Source organism: Caloenas nicobarica, chromosome 1, assembly GCF_036013445.1.
Source record: "Caloenas nicobarica isolate bCalNic1 chromosome 1, bCalNic1.hap1, whole genome shotgun sequence".
In the NCBI taxonomy this organism is placed as follows: domain Eukaryota; kingdom Metazoa; phylum Chordata; class Aves; order Columbiformes; family Columbidae; genus Caloenas; species Caloenas nicobarica.
The window spans coordinates 121,605,935-121,621,981 of NC_088245.1; the positions used below are offsets into that span (position 1 = coordinate 121,605,935).

The window sequence follows — 16,047 nt, forward strand, 5'->3', positions numbered from 1 at the left end:
CAAGACCACAAGCCTATGCAGTCTTGCAGAATTTTCTCTAACAAGCTCCCGACTGCTGTAAGTCTGTTTTGTTTATCCCCCCAATCTCTGCTTTTATCCTGGCTTAGGGTGGGTGGGTTAGGAATGGGCAAGGGTTGAACCAACAAATAAAAAAAAGAAAAAAAAAAAAAAAAAAAAAGAGAGGGAACTTTCTGAAATTTTCCAAATTAAAAAGCACACGTGCTATTTTCTTGTTCAAGAGGTTTTAATAAAGACTCGTATTTTTAAACCTCTCACACTGTACAACACATTTAAATGTACATCAAGCTCAGATAAAAAATAAAGCTTTCTTACAAAGTACATTTTTCCAGTGATTTTTTTTAATTTTTTTTTGCAGTAAAAATAGCTGCTACATAAATCCCTCCTGATCTTTGAAAAGGAGTCACAGTTATTTCCAAAAATAGAATTCATATTTTAATCATACAGGATACACTGCAGGAAGAAGAGACAAGTCAAATGAAAAAATAAGGCTTGTATATAATTTTTTTTTAAAAGGACATGCATAGAAGTCAAAAAACATATGCCATTTATAAAGGAAAAAAAATTAGTTTTATCCATATTAATATTTTCATTTTAAGTTACAGAAGAAACCACAAACAGGCCCTTTATGTCCCAGAATACAACATCAGTTTCTTGTAAAAATGCCAAAATGCACAAAGAATTGCCAGCTTCAGTCTCGGCAAAATACTGAGCCAGCCCTCCCTCCTCCCCCCTCCCCCCATTTCATATCATAGGCATACCATATGCATGCATACTGAGTACTTATGTTATCTCCCAGGCCAATTAAATATTTGCAGAAGGCTGTATGTCCTAGACAAACATGAAAAAAAATCTCATAAATTTACATTCATCCTATTTAAAAACACACATACAATTAGTTTAATTTACACTATACAATATCTGTTAAATAGGAACATTACAGAGTTTCAAAAAGAATCACAGAATATATACAAACTGACTATTGAAATGGTATGATTTTCCTTCCCCTTCTTTAAAGGGTCTTTTTTTTTTTTTTTAAGAGTTGCTACATCTGGTTTTGGCCACATTTATGTACCTATGCAGCACACTTCTGGACTAGTGATAATAATAATAATAATAATAAAACATGCTTTAGAACAAAACTATTACCGATTCTCCTTACTGGTCATTTAAAATAAATTAGGGTTTTTTTCTTTTTTTTTATAAAATAAGATGTAAGATGTAAGCAAGGATGATGGTATTTTTAAAATATCTGAGCAATAGTTCTGCTGCATCACTGGTTTCTCGCCCAACCTTTGGTTTTAAAGCCAACCCATTATTACATGGCAGCGTTAAGTAGCCAAAACACTTTATACGGCAGTACAGGTAGTTGAAATGCTCAACCCGAGAGCATCTCCATGTCTTCATGGCAGAGCTGGGGTCTGTGCTGACACCCATGCTGCTCAAGTGCCTGACATGGCAACACCCAAAGCCACTGATGAAATAAGGCCACTTCCTTCCAGCTCTCCCTGGTTACAAAATCAGTGAAGGTCCTTATTTCCCAAGAGTTGCACCCATCCGAGCAGCCAGAAGAACCGACTGCAGACGGTTCCCAGACACGGTCCCGAGGCGTGATCTTCGCCCCTGCAGCACCACGTCCCGGGGCTCAGTCCTCCGTGTCGGGCTGCACCCCAAGCATCGCGTGCAGCTCCTCCGCCGTGTACCCCAGCAGGTTCTGCAGGTCACACACGAAGCGATACACGTAGCGCTTCCCCGAAGTCTTGTGGATGATGTTCTTGTCGTAATAGTAGCGCAGGCCTCGGCTGAGCTTCTCATAGTTCATTTTCGGCTTGTTTTTCCTCCTTCCCCACCTCCGTGCCACCTGCCAGTCCAAAAAGAACATGAAATGCAAAGGGTTTATTCAAGTCATGTTCTTCTGTTTGGTGGCTGACAAACACAGTTATTAAAACCCTTTCTCAGCCAGAGCATTTTATTTGCTTTAGATGTCCCAAACTCAGGTGAGAGAAGAGTTGGTGACTGGCTCCTCAGCTGGACATGCTCCAAGATGGTTATTGGCAGCAGCTTCAGAAGAAAGTGGTCGATAGCAAATACCAGTGAAAAGGATATCTATTCGTAGTGGATGGGCCAAGATGTGTTTAAGGAGATCAAGTTTATGGGAAATAGAGTTTCCTTTCTCAAGAAGATACTATTTTGTTATTTAAGCATTAATTTTCTATTAAGCAGTATGGACAGCTCTTTAGAAGGAAGTTGAATTATATGAAGTTCCTTGGATTTAATTATTTCCATGCCCCATTGTGTGGTTTGTGTGTGATACTTTTGTTTGTTTTTAATAAAGGCTTCAGTGGACTTGATATCATGTCTCTTAATACAATAGCTTTCCTAACGATAACAGTATCAGAAGATGAAAATGCATTCTATTTATAGATTTAGTCATCACAAATAAGTTCCCAAAATATTTTAAAAGCAGCACTACTGTATTTGCTGTGTATCTAAAAGAATGGTGGTACATGGAGTGCACTTTCCTCATGCCTTTGTGTGATTCCAGCCATTGTTGATTCAACTCCATTCAGTAAGCTAATTACAGTATCACACTGACAAGAGAGCTAACTTGGTATACTACCTTTGAGTTTCAAACTGCACAACACGTTCTCCTAACTACAAGCAAATGCCGATATCCTTGGGTGGGAGGAGAGTGGGGGGAACATCCCACAGCCATCCTGACTGTACAGTAAAGCATTTGCAGATGAAGAGATTTCAGTTAAGTGTCTGATCTTGTAAATGCTTTATATTCAAGACTAGGCCCACAGACGGCGGATCAGACCGTAAATCTTTTCGCTCATCACAATCAGCCACATACCTCGTCCGGGTCAGCAAGTTTAAATTCCCATCCATCTCCAGTCCAACTAATGAATGACTGACAGGACTTGTCAGTCAGTAACTCCAGAAGGAATTGCCATAGCTGTATAGGTCCACTGCCTGTCAAGAGAGCGGGGGTGGGGGAAATCATAATTAATACTTCTGCAAGCTCTTACCACAACCAATGTATGTGACCATACTCATATCATAGGATGTCTTGTAATTACTCCATTTTTTTTTTTAATACCATAAAGAAACTTTAGATTTTTCACTGTAACACAAATCTGCTCATAAACATGTTAAAATTAAAACAAGCCAGCTTTTTCATGGCAACAAAGGATCTGACACGGGTTATGTCATCCTTTTTTGTTTGGACTCCTCACCCCTCACTCGCACCTCCCATCAGCTACATTTCAAGCTCTCACGTCTGTCCTACAGTCCCTGGCTTGGCAAGTGTTCTAGAGGAAAAAACAATTTCAGCAAAGACTACAGGAAGAAGGTCTTAACAGGCAAGCCCACGCCTGCAGAAGCTCCCAAGTGTGGGAGATTTTGTCTAAGTTTCCCTCTTTTTCAAACAGATCAAAAAAGTGCATTTGATTTTTCTTTTGTGCTCTGACGTACCTGCCTGTTCTTGCTTTAGATGGATATTCCTACGAGACTTTCTTCGGTAACATTTAAAACTGAAACTCCTCATGAGTAGTGGTGTCTGACCAAGTTGTAAGACATACCTTACAACTACACAACTTTATCATCATAGTACACATTTATAGAGAATATTGATGTTACACAAGAAAAGGAGTGACCACTTTGCTTCACTACGTACCTGTAAAGCCAGCTAGAATTGCTGCTGGTATAACTGGTTTCCCTTGCTCTACAGGATCGCTTCGTTCTTGAATATAGTCTTTGAAAGACATTGTAGGTTTGCTCAGGCACAAGGACTGGCTACAGTCATCTTCAAAACTCTCATAGGATGGCACACGCTGTAAATCCACTAATGATGACTGGCTGTTCCAGGACTGCAGCATCGAATCTGAGCTTTCGTAACTTTCTGCACCACTGTCACTAGACTCGTGTTCTCTAAGCTTACCTTTATAAAATAAAATTTAAAAAAAAAAAGAGAAGAGAGAAGTGTTGGCATGTTTGTTTGTTTTGCTTTTTTCTCCCTCCTCACCCCAATCTAGTTTGTAAATACAAATTATGCAGAGGAGGAAAAGTCATTCAGAATATGGCCTTGGACCCACGGTTATCACGCAGATAAATGACTCACCAGAATTATCCATCAGCAAGTTCAGATTGCTTCTTGGGAAATCTTGATTTACTGCACAGTAGTTCACACCAACAGCCTCTGCTTGGGTTTTAGGGAACAATGAAAACTCTTGTTCTGGACTGAGGAGATTTGGTCCTGTGGAAGTCTGACAGATGTCAGTCAAGAGACTGGGTTTGGGATAACCAAGGGCTTTAGGGTATCCAGGCATTTGCATACCATAGGAGTTCTGATCTACATTAACAGCTGAAGAAAGAAATAAAAGACTGAATTAGATGTTTTCCTCTGCAGTCCCTTAGACTAATACACTTCCAGCACCTCATTACAGTTGCAGAGAAAGAGTGATAGATCCTACAGACCTACTAGAAAGGCTACTGAAGTCATTGAGAAGATCCCCATCTAATGGGCTCTGAATCAGATGCTGTACATCTCCCACTATCACTTGCCAACCATGAATATGTTTATTGTTTGTTCTTCAGGGAAAATACGGGGCTACAGAAAAAGCTGGAAAAGCTTAAGTGGTTTTGAGTAAGGTCCTTATCATTAAGTGATGTAATAAGGTTGAGCTGGAGATTGATTATTGTTGTATTTCATTCTACCACAGTCAATCTGAGACAGCTAGCACTGCAGCCCATACACTTTCAAAAAGCTCTATTACGCTTCCACAGTCTTCAAAAAGGCCTGAACATAAGTCCTGCTGCTCCCCAGAGATGCTCGTTTTTGACCTGGTTTGCTAGAGCTGGGAATGGTCACTGCTCCACAGATGTAGCCTTTAGCCTACATAGAGGAAATTTGATTTTCTCAAAGCCTTTGCTCTTCAAAAGATTTCCGATATGAAGGAGACTACAACTAAACAATACTAGGAAAGAAGGCTGTAGCAGCTGAAGTCAAGTGTTCTCCTCAAGCACAGTAACTATTCTGGTACTTCTGGTTTTTTTGTTTTTAAACTGGGATCTGCGACATACCTAGAATAAATGTAAGAGATGTAAAATGTCACATTTCTTAAAATACTTACCTAAGGAATTATTATTCACCCACTGAGGAACTGAGGTGAGATGAGAGTTCTCCACATATTCATCCTGTGTTTTCTCTTGGCTGTCTAGGGAGAGGAGGAAAAAAAAAAAGAAAATTTGGTTTTATAGTTTTAAAGATTCGACCTGTATGCCACAAAAAGCTTCTGATTCTCTTGAATATTTTTGAGGTTATCATTCACAGAAATTTTACTGATACACTGCATTGCACTTTCTTGAGATAAACAACATGAAAAAGCCCAACCAACCAAACTCAACCAACTCGCAACCATTGTATCAATTGAATTTTAACATAAAACTTAGAAAGAACAATAATTGCAGTGTGCTTCAAGGCTGAAATCCTTAATTCATGCAACTACTGAATGTCACACTCCAAAACCAGTGGAACACTCAGGACACTGCACATAAGGTTTTAGTAACACCAGTGTTCACCTAAGACATCTCTAGGTGTCTTTGACTTCTTTACACTCATTCACTGAATTACTTCAAACACACTACATTGAAGGAAAAAACCAAAATCTTGTAATAAAAAGTGACCAAATTTTGTCCAGCTCTCGGTTCATTTCTCTTTAAATGGGCTATTACAGTGGCCTTATCCTAATTTCATTTATTTCAATGATTATTCCAAATAAAACTTGACTGCAATAGGTATTCAGCCTGAACATGGAATCATTTCTGCAGATATCTGCATCTGTGCTTTGCATAAAAAAGGATGTATTAATAGTTCTGATAATGCTTTTATTAACCAAGTTTTAAAGTTCATTTTGAGTTTTCATATATAGTAAAAGCCCTTCATAACAAAACAAGTGTTGAAAGAGTCCCATTTTTATTTCTGTTACAAGAGACTTAAAACAAAAGCTCTTTCTGGCTCCATAACTCTACCTTTTATCATCTGTTCCAGATGTTCCCACAGAATATCACCCACATAGTCAGGTGCCAGTTCCAGGAAACGCTCCTTGCCCAGGCTGCACAAGTCCTGGCCACTCATGAGAAACTGATGGAAGTTCACGTTTGCCAAGCTAAACTCATTGGTAGCCCAGGAAAGCCATTGGCAAACTTGCTGTTCAGTCCACAGCCAGGGATCTGTAAGACAGAAAGTATCCAGCATTTAGAGATAACTCCTGACCTTTGTCAAATAACCTTCATTAGAAGGCAGTGAATGAAAAAAAAAAGTGATAACCCAAGTTACTTAGTTCTGAATCAATTAGTAATGAATTTATTCTTGAATTTAAAGAAAAAAAAACCACAACAAAACCCAAACAAAAAGAAAACAAACAAACAAAACCAACAAAAAACAGTCCTCTATTTTTCTTCTGCATTCACTTGTAGCCAGAGATGTCCTCAGCTTACTTGATTCCCTCTTATGCTGCCAAAGCACGAGCTCTCCATGAACCCATTTTTAATACCAGCAAGTCTGGTCTTTCCAAGTCAAGCTGTGCCAGATTCACATAGGATCCATTCTTGTATTTCCTACTGACATCATTCTTTCTCTTTTGAAAGAGCTGCTATTCAGCCTCCTCCTTAGCATTAAAAAAAAAAAAAAAAGAGAAAAGCTTATAAATAGAAAACACTTACTATTTGGGATACCCAGCCGACACTGTTCCTTTGTGAAACCACTGAAAGTATCTTTCAAGGCCTGACTCATCACAGCCTTACTGCATGGGGTTAACAGAGGCAATTCACAGTTGTTCGATTCTACAAGAAAGAAAAGGGGTAGTGGGGAAAAAGAAGATACATTAACTTTCAGGCCACTGAATTGGGTGACAGGTTTTTGCTGCACTATTTGAAAAATATGAAAAGGATGCTAGAAATCAGGTATCTTAAAAACAGTGTAGATCCCTTTTCTGACATATTAAGTCTTTGATTTAATATATCGACACGACCATCTCTGTGATACTGGCTTGATAAAATTGCATCATGTTAATTTATAGCTTTGCAGCTTTCCATGATATAGCCACTCATTTGTTCCTAGTAGTTACATAAAATGTCTTTGTTGCAGGGAAACTTTACCATTACTGTTTTTTTAGAAGGAAATAGAGACTGCTTATTCCTATTTTGTCACCTATAGTTTGACCCAAGACTTCCTTATAACTCCAGAGAGTCTTCATTTAGTTTGAGAGCTAAGTAACTGATGGTAGCGTTGTGAAGAATCAGCTTGCACTATTTAACACTGCTTTCCACTGGGCTGTATTTCAGACCTTCCCATGCATATCTCAATTGCCCAAGTACATGGTGTAACAGATTATTCCAGTGTACGAACCAAACAAGTGTGACAGGTAACAAGCTGGTACTCAGTGCCTAAATAATGCAACAAGATTCAAAAAATCAACATCTTCCTATGCAAGTATAAATTACGAATATGCTTAACTGATTTTCAAATTTGCAAGTCAATTCCATTTTAGGGACAAATTTGGCTGGCACTCAACCTTTCTTATTGGGTAATTTTCACCAGAAGATGCCTCATTTTACCCTGAAAGAAGAATTTCTCAGTTGAAAAAAAGCCAGCCACACTGCCTAGAAGTTTCAGATTAGGAAATCTTTTTCTGGTAGTTTGTTTGTGATTGACGTCATTAAGACAGGGTTTATCTGAGGGCAACAACACACTTGTTACTGCATCCCTGAACACTTGAGAGCCTCTGAGAACTCACACGCAGGTTGCATTTAAAGGAGCTCTGCTATGTTAGATGCATGCAACAGTGGCAGGATATATAAAGGTGATGAACTTGGCAGACTTGAAGCCAGTCCATGAAGCTGTGCGGCTCTTCTTGTTTTCCTGCACTGTCTACTGGCTCCACTTGACCCAGCAAGTGCAGCTCATCACCAGCCCGTGCTTAACTTCTGCTTTCACCACACCCATCCTCAATATCTGCTAGGACTTGCTTCACTGACCAGAGCGGGTGACTGATTAGAATCACATCAGAACAAAGGACTGGTGGTTTTCAGAGGTTTGAGGCTTTTTTTTTTTTTCCTTCCCTAAGGGGAAATAAAGTGCTTCATGAAAAAAAATCTACATTTTGGATAAAACTCCCTGTTTTGTCAGGGATGTTAAATAAGAATTGGCAGACAACTTTTAGTAGGTACTGTCCTACATACACACGCACACAAAAAAGGATCTGTAAACATTCCCACCCCTGTTTTTTAAGGTAAGGAGTAAAACAAACCCTACGGGAGGGAAAGAAAAAAGAAAGTCAAAGGGAATGAAGATTTTGTGTTCTGGGATTTAACATCAAAGAGTCAAGAAATGATCTTTCAGAATACCTGCAACATCTCGACCATAATTACACTGTAAATTTAAGTACACATACCATATACGTGTTTTTTTAATTAAAAAAAACCCCACCAAACCTCTTAGCTCTGCTTCAATACCTACTAAGTGTTCTTCCATGGACTGTAAGTTTTAGGCTACTGAATCCCAGTGCCCGTTCCTTTTCAGGAGAGAGAACAGCAACTACCAGTAGAGCAACTCACATGGAAAAAAAAATCAAGTATGGACTAATATTCTATGTAGTAAACCACTTATTTTTAGGGAAACACATGGTGCACTTGTAAGAGTATATTTCTTTCTGAATAGACTAAGGAACAAAGTGAAGACTTACCATAAGAAGTAGAATCAAATCCCGTTGGCACTTCTTGAAGTGTTTGATCTTCATTTAGTGAGAAAAAATATCCAGCAAAGAGAGAGTTTGAGCTATCAAAGGTGTCAAACGCAGGTTGACGCTGCAAAGCAATAGAATAAATAAAAAAAAAAAAAACCACAATGTGAGCATTTTGCTAGAGAAGTGTCAACTTCATTGCTAGGTAGTGGCTGGGTTAGGTTTCCCAGACTGGGAGATGATGCACAGCCACTATCTTGAATCAGCTAACTTGTGCCTTTGAAATATAAACACAATGACAGTTTCTTGTACGTTAATACAAAACAATTAACATTCAGACCACAATACTACGTGGGTGGCATGTTCCGCATGTTACAGTAAAACCAAGTAAGGATATTCTTAGTTTTCCTGTAATTGAGGCCTTTAACAATAGAGAACACACATGTGTGTACATATATATATATATATATAAAAAATTGTTTCCAGGTATATTTTAAAGAAATCCTTATTTCCCTAACCCTTTAAATATACTGTCCACTTGATGGGTACTTGATGGCAGAGACATAATCAGTAAATTATGGAAAAACAACTTCCAGTGCAAGACCTATGGTAGGTTTATGCAGCTTTTTTTTTTTAATGGAAATGTTTAATCTGAACCACATCACTTGAAGTTATACAGCAAGCTTTACAGGGCTTGAGGAAAGATGTTACTCCTTTGCTGTGGCCCTTATACTTCTGTCTTACTGGATTTAGCAGCCACTATATTTTGCAGTCTCTGAGGTGCTCAGATGCCCAGTGTAACATGGCTAGGTTCTATGACAGATGTTATATTTTGAAAACCTAAATTCTTTCAAACTTCACTTGTGTCAGTGTGTATGCTAGAAACACAGAGTACTATTACTCTTGGCCACATTAGTCTTTCGGGGGGCTGAAGCAACGTTAACAGAGGAGGAAATAACTTTAAAAATAACTTATGCAACTTGTCTATTAGTCACAAGGAAAGAGCATCTGCAATATCTAGCGGCACGGATGGATAAAAGTTGCCATTGAGATTTTTAAAAGCACCTGAGGATAGAACATTGTTCAGGAGAGCTGCAGCATGAATTCATGGCAGCTACTGCAGTTCAGGGAGCTGGAGACAAAGGCAACTTGCAAATGCTTCTTTGTTTTAGGCATCCACTGGTCTGCCAGCTTATGCCAAGGTAGAGAACTTAGCTGAGGACAAGGCAAAGATTTTTCAGGGCAGTATTCAGGTGCAATGCAAAAGCAACCTAAACTATCTTTCTGGAATAGCAAATAAGTATTAATGTTTTCTCACATTCCCTAACTTTCCTTTTTAGGTCACCACAAAGCTTCAAGTGGCTTAGAGCCTTTTTTGTACCATGTGCTGTATGTCATCCACCTCCCCAAATTACATTAACCCTGGTTAAGAAACTAGAAATCGTAACTTTTTAGCTGTATTTTATAACAGATGGCAATGCATCCTAGTACATACATTATGCAAGCACACATTCCACAGAAGAAAAAGCTGTTAAAATAAACAATATCATGCCTCTAGGGGTTAACTGGGTTCAGAAATCTCCACTGAGCGCTGGCCAGTGGAGACAAACTGTGTGTGGTTGGTTCGGGTACCCCCCACAACTAGAGGAAAGAGTCAAAGCCAACCTATGAAAAGGCTCACATCCGAATGAAACAAGTTAATAGCAATTGCCAAATCCGCTAGTAAAAGATTCTTTATGCGTTACTAGATAAAAGAACTGACTCATCGCTAGTACCTAAAAGAAAGGGCAAGTTCTTTCAACACAATTTGGAAACTCCTGCATTTTGTGTAAATAGCTGACCCTTAGCCTGAGTCACTGGAAAAAATGCTGTGGCATGTGAATGAGTAAAATCCATACTGTGCTAGTTTCATATTTCAAAAAGGAGAAAATTAATGTTTAAGCAGGTTCTTGATTCAATAGTAGTAAAAGAGGAAAAAGCCAATGTAGCATAAATTCTGCTTGCCCTGTCAGTTATGCAATATTTTGGTTTTTTTCAACATATCTAAGAGTAATTATTACAGAACAAAATAAATGTGAACAGCTACAAAATAGTAGAATACACATCTCGATTTTTACTTAATTATATGACAACTGAACACTGAATAACTGCCTACAACAACCACTGCTGTTAAGTTAACAATCACACAGCTGTTAAGTTGAGGGGTGTCTTGTGGATTTTGTTGTTGTTGTGGGCAGGAGAGAAAGCTAAGAGGGGACATAAAACATCAGAAAAGTTAGGGTACCAGAGTCTCACTAACTGATTCTTCAAAACACAGACATTCCTCAAAGTTAATGAAGGCAGAAAGTGTCTTCCTAACCTTTATTTGGTTTACATTACTCAATGCTGTGTAAAAAAAAAAAAATTATACTGGAATTAAAAAACAACTTGCATAAATGGGGAGGAGGGAAACCCTCAAATACAGAGTCTGTAGAGTCTGCTTCTCATTTGTTCTCAGTTTGTGAATTCCTTTCAAAACAAAATAACAGTCTATCTAAAGATAAAATATATTTAATAACTACCTTTTTTTTTTTACAATTTATTTGACTTCCATTTTATATAGTTTCATCTAGTATGTGAATAACCTACTTTTTTTATACAATGCTCTTGAATGAATCAGAGCTAACCAGTCATATCAGAACAGCCCTCTGCTAGTCTCATCAAGTTAAAGATGATACAAAGACCACCCCTCCTGCCAACCCCGTAACCTTTATTTAGGCAAAAGTTCCACCAACTCCAAAAATTTGAGCTCTGTTCTTGTCTACCTCTCATTTTCAAGTTCTTAGGATTTGGGGGATGGAAGAAGGGAGCCTCTGTGGGGGAGAGGGTAGACAGTGTAAGATTTACATCTTCCTATTGTAGTTCTGCTTTTCACATCTCTACTAAACTCAGTGAGAATGCTGTAGAAGACTAGAGGTTACAAGCAAGCAGTTAAAACCTGAATATCTGTTTTCACCTTGCCGTGGTTATACAATCCCTCTGCTAGCATAAGAACACAATAAATGCATTAGCTGCGAGATGGACCGGCTGGGTTTAGAAGCTGGCAGCTCAAGAGTACTCACCTTGAGCATTCCCCTGTACATGTTAGACACCGGAGCCACTTGATCCATGTTCCTGATCCCAAAATCACTCATCTGAAAAAACAAGATGGGTCACATGAAAAACATTGCTAACCGAGGAAGCAAGCCTGTTAACAGACGTATCACACCGGTCCAGTACAGACTACAGAACAGCCCTTGGAAGGAGGCAGCTTTCCTTCTCATTGCTCACATCCCACCACGCACAGCACAATTCCCATCTTGCTTACACAGCTTTTTAACTGGAAGACTTTTCACAGGCATCACTGATGTTAAAGTTTTAGGATAGGAGCAAGTGAGGATGTTTAGTTTCTGATAACCAATGTGAAGGCTTTTAGTACCTTATTCTGTTAGTCTGAAAGCACTACAGAAGTCCTTTGTCCATCGAGTATCTCTCGCTTAGAGATATTTTCTAACATTCACCCATTATCTTAAGCATTTGGTTTTGTGTTATTTTTGCTTACTAGATTCCTGTTCACACGTCATGATTCACTTTGGACTTTAGCTTTCAAAGGAAGGAAGTGACAGAGCGTTCACCGTGGTACACCTTCACGTACTGACATTCACCCCTTTCACCCCTTCTACGAATTATCATTGAAGCCAATACCCGATATTAGCTACCTGCTTCCTTCACTAGCCAAAGCGTCTCAAACCATGTTATCTCGGGCATTTTGTAAACATGTGATTAGCACATTTTTAAAGCTTTAGAGGGCCTAAGTTTAAATGGAAAAGGGTTTAGGCAGTAAAATACCCTTCTTAAAGAGTTGGTAATGGGACCACTACCAATACTTTCACACTACTGAAGCTCTATCGTGTTGCCTGTATTACAGGAACAGGTTGTATGAGGCCTGTATAACTTGTTCTCCTATATATAACTTAAGGAAAACAGTGATAAGATTCATATCCTTTTACTGACCTACGGGAGAGATCAAACATAAGGGATCGAGCCAGTTTTATGGCCATTGTTCAGGTTTATCGTGATGCTGTAATTCAGGTGACGGTGAACAATACCTTATCAGACTACACTGCGGCAAGTTGCCTCTCAACTATCTTCCTTCTCCTGTTTCACAGCATTGGGCTAAATTCTCTTGCGTAAGAGAAACTGAAAACGTGCATTTGTATTTAAACAGTCGCACAGGACACCATTCATATTTCCACAAAATTGAGATCACTTATCACAAGCAAGTTCTCTCATTAGCCACGTTAACAAAAGGAGAAATCAAAATACAAACTTAAACTCAGGAAAACATGGGAAATTAGGATCTTAACAAAATAAGCCCAGCCTGTTAAAATGGCAATGCATTCAAAAGCCATCCATACAAGTGAAGAGAAAAATAAAAAATCCAACAGCCAGAGACAAGGAACCTTTTCATCCTCTTACATAGTTGATCACTTAAAAATGAAGAGTCCTTAACCTGAAAGGCTCATTTCAGCTTCACTGTCATCAAAGGTCTGGGGCTTATAATCGAAATAAAATGTATCAACTGACTATGAAAGGAATATTTAACTTACACTTCATTAATGTTACCCAAAAGTACAAGCTATGAATGATGGTTTTTACCTCAAATAGCATGTACAAATATTTGATCTAAATTACACATCTCACTGAGCAGCAAAGAATTTTACACAGCATGAGTCTCACTCAGCAAGCATCCTAATATTTTCATTAAATTTGCCACAGTTTAAACAACTGTTTATCCTTGCATTTGGCTGGGCTTTCAAAAAAAGTATATGGGAATTTCTAACACCCTTGGTTTTGCCTTTGAAACCTGCTCCAGTGTCTAGGGATAACTAGCTGTAAACCTCACTGATCAGAAAGTGTTTGTGAAAACATTATGCACATTTTCAGTACGTTTAGATCTGATCCCCAGTTAGGACTACAAATAAGATTGCTGACACTCTCAGGTGCAATTGTGGCCTCTACATGAATCTTATTAGAAATTTCTCCACAGACTAAAAGGACTGGGGTTCTCTCCTTCCTGTTTTTTGTTTGTTTCTTTAGAAACACTTAGGGTCCTAAGACAAAAGGCTTGTACAAAGTCTTCATGACACGGTGTTGCTCATTAACCCAAGTCACTTTTTCTATGCTACGCTGCTCGCTTGCTCCGTGGCCTTGCCTGCACACCACACAGCTTATGAAAAACTAGACATTGAGCTTCAGTCCAATAACACATGAAGATCTTTAGTGTGCTTTTTAACACTCCAGTTTTCTTCCTACAACCACGTCTCTCACGCTGTTATGAATTTCTATAGCCTTTGCTCGTCACACATCAGCTTTCTCCCCATCAGCAGGACTAGTTTCCAGCCCTGAGATCCAAAACCCTTACAGAAGTATCACAAGACAAGTAAAGCTGAAAAACCAACACAGCTTTTCCTGACACAAAGGGTTTTCTGCTGGACTTCAAAAGCTGCTGTTGAAGTTCAGAAAAGACACTACAGCAGGGCACGGTGTGACTGGGCCTCGCTTCCAACTCCTCCACTAATGCTAATGACTGCTACTTGCCAGCTATAATTGGTTTAACTGGCAGGACACCTTCTTCAACACCCCCGCATAGCTGAGTGGGTGAACCAGAAACAGGGTCAACAGGATCAGGCACTTATTAACTAATACTCCCGAATTCTGATCAACTTCTTTTCAGCAATAGCCAGGTGCTTGCCCAAAGCTGGAGCCTCCTGGGAATCATCCACATGGAGAACGAAACCATGCTACTGTCCGCAACATATCTCCAACGTTTTTTCCTTGGATTTTTTTTTTTTGGGGGGGTGGGGTGGTGGAGAGGGGAGGTTGTAGTGTCTGGCTGTTGTTTTGCTTTTAAATGGAAAATTTTTCAGACAAAACAAAGAGTACCAATTGCTAAAGAGACAATCGCCTGCTTTGGGGAGCGCTGAAACCCCCGTGCGCCTATCGGGCTCCTGAAGTACCGATGCGAGATATAGCTGAGAGCGGCTGTGACTTCTCACACATATGACACGCTCGCCCACATAAAAGTTAGATGGGGAGATCATACGGCCCAACATTTTTCAAGTCCCTTTAAAGCACTAACCAAACCCAGAGAGCGCGCTGCCCATTAACCCTTTTGCTCCCGGGCGCGCAGCCGCTTCCACACGGCAGCCCCGCCCGCCGCCCCGCCCGCCTCCGGGCTCTGCCCCGCGGGGTCCCCTCCGCCGCCCCGGCGGCCACCGCCGCCCCCTTCGCCCGCGGGGTCTGCCCGCTCCCCGGCAGCGCCTCCCGCCACCGCCGCCGGGGCAAGTCGCTCTCGGGGCCCGGCCGCGGGGGGCTGGGGGCGATGCCCGGGTTCCCCCGGCGGCGGCTGAGACCCCCCCGGCGGCGCAGCGGAGCGGGTCGGTGCTTGCCGGCGAGCCAGCCTTTCCTCCCTCCCTCCCTCCCTCCTTCCCCCGCTCCCCGCGGCCGCCCCCGCCTCACCTGGCCCCCGAGCCCAGCGCTCGCCCGCTCCTCTGCGTCTCTCCCCGACGGCGGCGGCACCGGCACTACACGGAGTCCAAAAAAAAAAAAAAAAAATAGAAAAAAAAAAAACCAGAAGGCGCCGCTGCCTCTCCGGGAGCCAAAATATCCTCGATGTGGCAGAGCCGGCCAACAACAACAGCAGGAGCAGCAGCGGGTTGATCCCAGCGGAGAGTCCCGGAGGAAGCGGGGCGGGAGGAGGGAGGGATGGATGGATGGAAGGATGGATGGATGGATGGAAGGATGGATGGAAGGAAGGCAGGCAGGCAGGCAGGCGGGTGCCCGGTGGCGGGTGCGTGGGTGCTGCCGGCCGAGCCGCTGCTGCCGCCGGCCCGCGCTCTACCGAGCCGATTCGATCCGAGCCGGCCCGAGCTGTGCCGCGCCGCCCGCCCTCGCAGGCGCTCTTCAGCGGCAGGGGGGAGGTGGCGGCGGCGGGACCCGCCTCCCCTCAAGCCCGGCCCCTCTCGCCGCCGCGCACCCGGTTGTTGTTGTAGTCGCCGTCCCTACGGCGGAGGCGGGAGGGACGGCAGTGCCCGAGTGGCTCTCTGCCCGCGGGCCGGGCCGTTCCCCCGGCCCCGACGCCTCCTCCCTGCCTGATGCTGCTGGGTATGGGGAGAGGAGAAGATAATTTTAGCTCATAGAGACTGATCTTTTATTTTTTAAATTTTTTTTACCTTTTTTCCCCTGGCTATGCAGGAGATAATTC

At 41.3% G+C, this 16,047-nt stretch overlaps 1 protein-coding gene across 1 annotated transcript; it reads right to left on the bottom strand.

Annotated features, from left to right (window-relative positions):
- Nucleotides 1-273: 273 nt before the first annotated feature.
- On the bottom strand, nt 274-15,707 carry ETS2 (ETS proto-oncogene 2, transcription factor). Its single transcript, XM_065634330.1, has 10 exons — nt 15,303-15,707; nt 11,864-11,935; nt 8,766-8,886; nt 6,745-6,864; nt 6,052-6,252; nt 5,154-5,237; nt 4,142-4,384; nt 3,698-3,961; nt 2,876-2,994; nt 274-1,879 (listed from the first exon to the last, which is right to left on the bottom strand). The coding sequence occupies exons 2-10, from the start codon at nt 11,933-11,935 to the stop codon at nt 1,664-1,666; spliced, it is 1,440 nt and encodes a 479-aa protein (XP_065490402.1). The 5' UTR covers nt 15,303-15,707; the 3' UTR covers nt 274-1,663.
- Nucleotides 15,708-16,047: the final 340 nt, after the last annotated feature.

Bases quoted from the DNA above. Each gene is read 5' to 3' on its own strand.
- ETS2 (XM_065634330.1), bottom strand. From the start codon at position 11,935: ATGAGTGATTTTGGGATCAGGAACATGGATCAAGTGGCTCCGGTGTCT. The intron at 8,887-11,863 runs GTGAGTACTCTT...ATTGCTTTGCAG, and splicing joins TGTACAGGGGAATGCTCAAG to CGTCAACCTGCGTTTGACAC. The intron at 6,253-6,744 runs GTAAGTGTTTTC...TCTGTCTTACAG, and splicing joins TCGGCTGGGTATCCCAAATA to ATCCCTGGCTGTGGACTGAA.